Here is a 3,469-nt window from a genome sequence, read left to right on the forward strand (position 1 = left end):
ATGTGCTGCCTTTTCTCTCATTGATTTCTGCTGATAAATGAATGATTTGTTTTTGTCTGCAGGATGCAGCGCTCAGGTGACTGTGACTCAGCCTCCAGTGGTGACATTTACTCCAGGATCCACTGTCACTCTCACCTGTAAGACCAGCCAAGCTGTTTATAGAAATAGTAATGGAGATTATATGTTCTGGTATCAACAGAAATCTGGACAGCCTCCCAAGCTCCTAATAAAATTTGTGAGCACACGTGAATCAGGAACACCAGCTCGGTTTAGTGGCAGTGGAAGCAGCTCTGACTTCACTTTGACCATCAGTGGAGTTCAGACTGAAGATGCAGCAGTTTATTACTGTCAGAGTCTCCACATCACCAACAGTGCTGAAGTGTTCACACAGTGATTTGTCGTCGTACAAAAACCTCCCTCAGTCAGACTGCAGAGACACTGAGCTGTTACAGCAGGAACCAACTACAGCTGCTGAAGAGGAAGAGACTCTGACACAGACCACTGAACACAGAGCTGACAGTAACCTCACCAAGCACACACTACATATTCACATTAATAAATTGGCTCATTGTATATATTTCTGTGTACTTTCATTTTTATTCCATGTCAAAAAGTTACTCATTTGAATTTTTAAGTCTGTAACCTATAGAATCCATACATAAACATGTTTTTTTTCTATTTTACAAAATAGATTCAACATTTCAGAATTGTGTCTACTTGCTGACAGACACCACTCTCACATCTGTCCATTAAATATGAAGCTAGCCAGCAACAGTTTTGCTTAGCTTAGCATAAAGACTTGAAACAGAGGTAAACAGCTAGCCTGGTTCTGTCTAACGTTAACTAAAACCACCTCCCAGCACCTCTAAAGCTCACCAGTTAAAATGTAATATGTTTGTTTCACCATCACAAATAACAGAGAAGAAAATCAGCTTGTTGTGGTTTTACAGGAGTACATACTGGAAACAATGGGTTCGTTAGGAAATCCTCACTCCAAGTGCTGGAGTGCACTCTGGCACAAACTGGACCATCTGTAAAGTTGGAGCGCTGTTAGAAAGTAGCGCTCGGTTATTCAGAACACCACACTCTCGGAGCAGCAGAGCGTACTCTGGGCGCTCTGTCTGGGGAAACGGAGCAGCAGAGCAACAAGTCATTAACTTAATGGTTTGTAACTCATGTAGAAGAACAACGCTCTGTTTCTTCCTCTCATTTTATAGTAGAGCGTCAGATTGTATTTCTGAACACACAGGTAACCAGTGGAGACTTTGTTTTCTTTGCACAGATCAAATAAACCAGAAATCAAATAGGCTTGTGAGTTTTGAAGGAGCTGATTGGCTGATCTTCTTGTCAAAGGACAGGCACCCTTTTCCCCTGCTTCCAGTCTGTATGCTAAGCTAAGCTAACTGGCTTCAGCTTTATATTAACCATATGATATGAGAGTCTCATCATGAAGTTGAATGAGTCTGTTTCCTGCAATACGAAGCTCAAGGGCCGGCCCTCGACTTCTGGGGGCCCCAAGTGGACTTTGTGGGCCCCTCCTCAGAGTAAGCTGTTGCCACTTCACATGGCACTAAACCAGCTCATGTGAACTGTAGTCTAAGCACTTATTATTACAAATAAGCATGTAAAGACTAAAGTGGGACCTATTAGCAGCAACAGTATCTTTACAGTAAATACAGTGTTTGTCTATTAGCCCCTGAACCCCATGAATGGTTCATCTCAGGCCTTTTGCTCGACTGGCGAGTTTGATGCATATTTTAGTGTCACGCTCTCGGTGGAAAGGGCTGACTCTTACCTGTCTGAAAACATATCCCAGCTGACACTGGGCGACAGGTGCAGTGCACCCAGGACAGATCGTCAGACTATCACAGGGCTGACACATAGAGACAGACAACAATTCACACTCCCACTTAAGGGTATTTTAAAGTCACCAGTTAACCTAACCTGTATGTTTTTGGACTGTGGGAGGAAGCCAGAGAAAAAAACCCACAGTGACACGGGAAGACAATACTCCAAAAAAAAAAAAGGACACCGGCCAACTGGCAGGTCCAGGTAATTACTCAATTTGTTCATGTTGTATTTAAAGGAGAAGCATGTCCTGATGTTGCTATGAAATATGATGAGAAAGATCAGTTGGGGTGATGAGCTGAGACGCTACGCGGCCTGAGATACACTGAGGTCAGATAGGTAAACATCACATTATTGTACATGCAACACCTGAATCAGGTTAATATGAATGACATGAATGACTATGAAGTTGGTGAAGAAAATGAAAGGTATTTGAAACTGTGTCAGATCATAGTAACTTTGTGTTGATCCAATGTGCCAGCAGGGGGTGCTATAGACCTGTTAATGAGGACAAAGTCATGTGAGACTATAAAGAAATAAAAAGGAGAATTATTTTTGCTGAAGAGAAGAACCATGATGTCAAACATTTTGAGACGGGCTTTCAACGGCCGAATGATCCTCAAGGTGATGAACTGTGTAGCATTTAATACATGGTCAAATACCCATGATGCATTTTAAATAATAATGCTTTAAAACTAATATTAAAATGAATATAAACATATAATTTATCTCCATTAAACCCTGTGAGTAAATGAAAGGCAGACAAACAGACATATCATACCAAGCACAGTGAACACAAACTTATCCTCAAATCCTCAACTGCACTTGTAATATAAATCTTTTCTTCTTTTCCATTAAGATGATAGATGGTGTAAATCCAAGCAGTATTCCTCCTGATTTTGTGTCCCACGTTGCCTTGAGTCTGTTGAGAGCAGAGAAATGATTTCCATAGAGAGGAGGCTTTGCATGGTCAGCTGATCCTCCAGTGAAGTGAGAAGGTTTATAGTCCTGTGAGTTCAACACTGCAGGACTCAGATGTGTCAGTCAACACAGCAGAAAGCACAAGCACCATGACTCTCATCACCATCCTCATCTGGACGCTGGCCTGCTGCTGTTTCACAGGTTCATTCACTCAGCAACATTTCAAACATGATGTGCTGCCTTTTCTCTCATTGATTTCTGCTGATAAATGAATGATTTGTTTTTGTCTGCAGGATGCAGCGCTCAGGTGACTGTGACTCAGCCTCCAGTGGTGACATTTACTCCAGGATCCACTGTCACTCTCACCTGTAAGACCAGCCAAAATGTTGCAACTTGTAGTGGTGCTCAGTGTATGTACTGGTACCAACAGAAATCTGGACAGCCTCCAACCATCCTTATAAAATCAGCAAACATCAGACATTCAGGAACACCAGCTCGGTTTAGTGGCAGTGGAAGCAGCTCTGACTTCACTTTGACCATCAGTGGAGTTCAGACTGAAGATGCAGCAGTTTATTACTGTAAGAGTGTTCATGTCATAAGCAGTGTTGATGTGTTCACACAGTGATTTGTCGTCGTACAAAAACCTCCCTCAGTCAGACTGCAGACACACTGAGCTGTTACAGCAGGAAGCGACTGCAGC

The 3,469-nt window shown here is 42.4% G+C and overlaps 2 gene segments (V, D, J or C); both read left to right on the forward strand.

Annotated features, from left to right (window-relative positions):
* Positions 1-62: 62 nt before the first annotated feature.
* On the forward strand, positions 63-394 carry LOC126387359 (immunoglobulin kappa variable 4-1-like; the record flags this gene model as incomplete). The annotated part of the segment is given in 1 exon segment: positions 63-394. A coding segment is annotated over 1 exon segment (332 nt), but the record flags the coding sequence as incomplete, so codon positions are not given.
* Positions 395-2,774: 2,380 nt separating this feature from the next.
* On the forward strand, positions 2,775-3,422 carry LOC126387358 (Ig kappa chain V-III region PC 2154-like). The segment is given in 2 exon segments: positions 2,775-2,970; positions 3,063-3,422. Coding segments are annotated over 2 exon segments (384 nt in total).
* Positions 3,423-3,469: the final 47 nt, after the last annotated feature.

This window comes from Epinephelus moara, unplaced genomic scaffold (assembly GCF_006386435.1).
Source record: "Epinephelus moara isolate mb unplaced genomic scaffold, YSFRI_EMoa_1.0 scaffold3841, whole genome shotgun sequence".
Lineage (NCBI taxonomy): Eukaryota > Metazoa > Chordata > Actinopteri > Perciformes > Serranidae > Epinephelus > Epinephelus moara.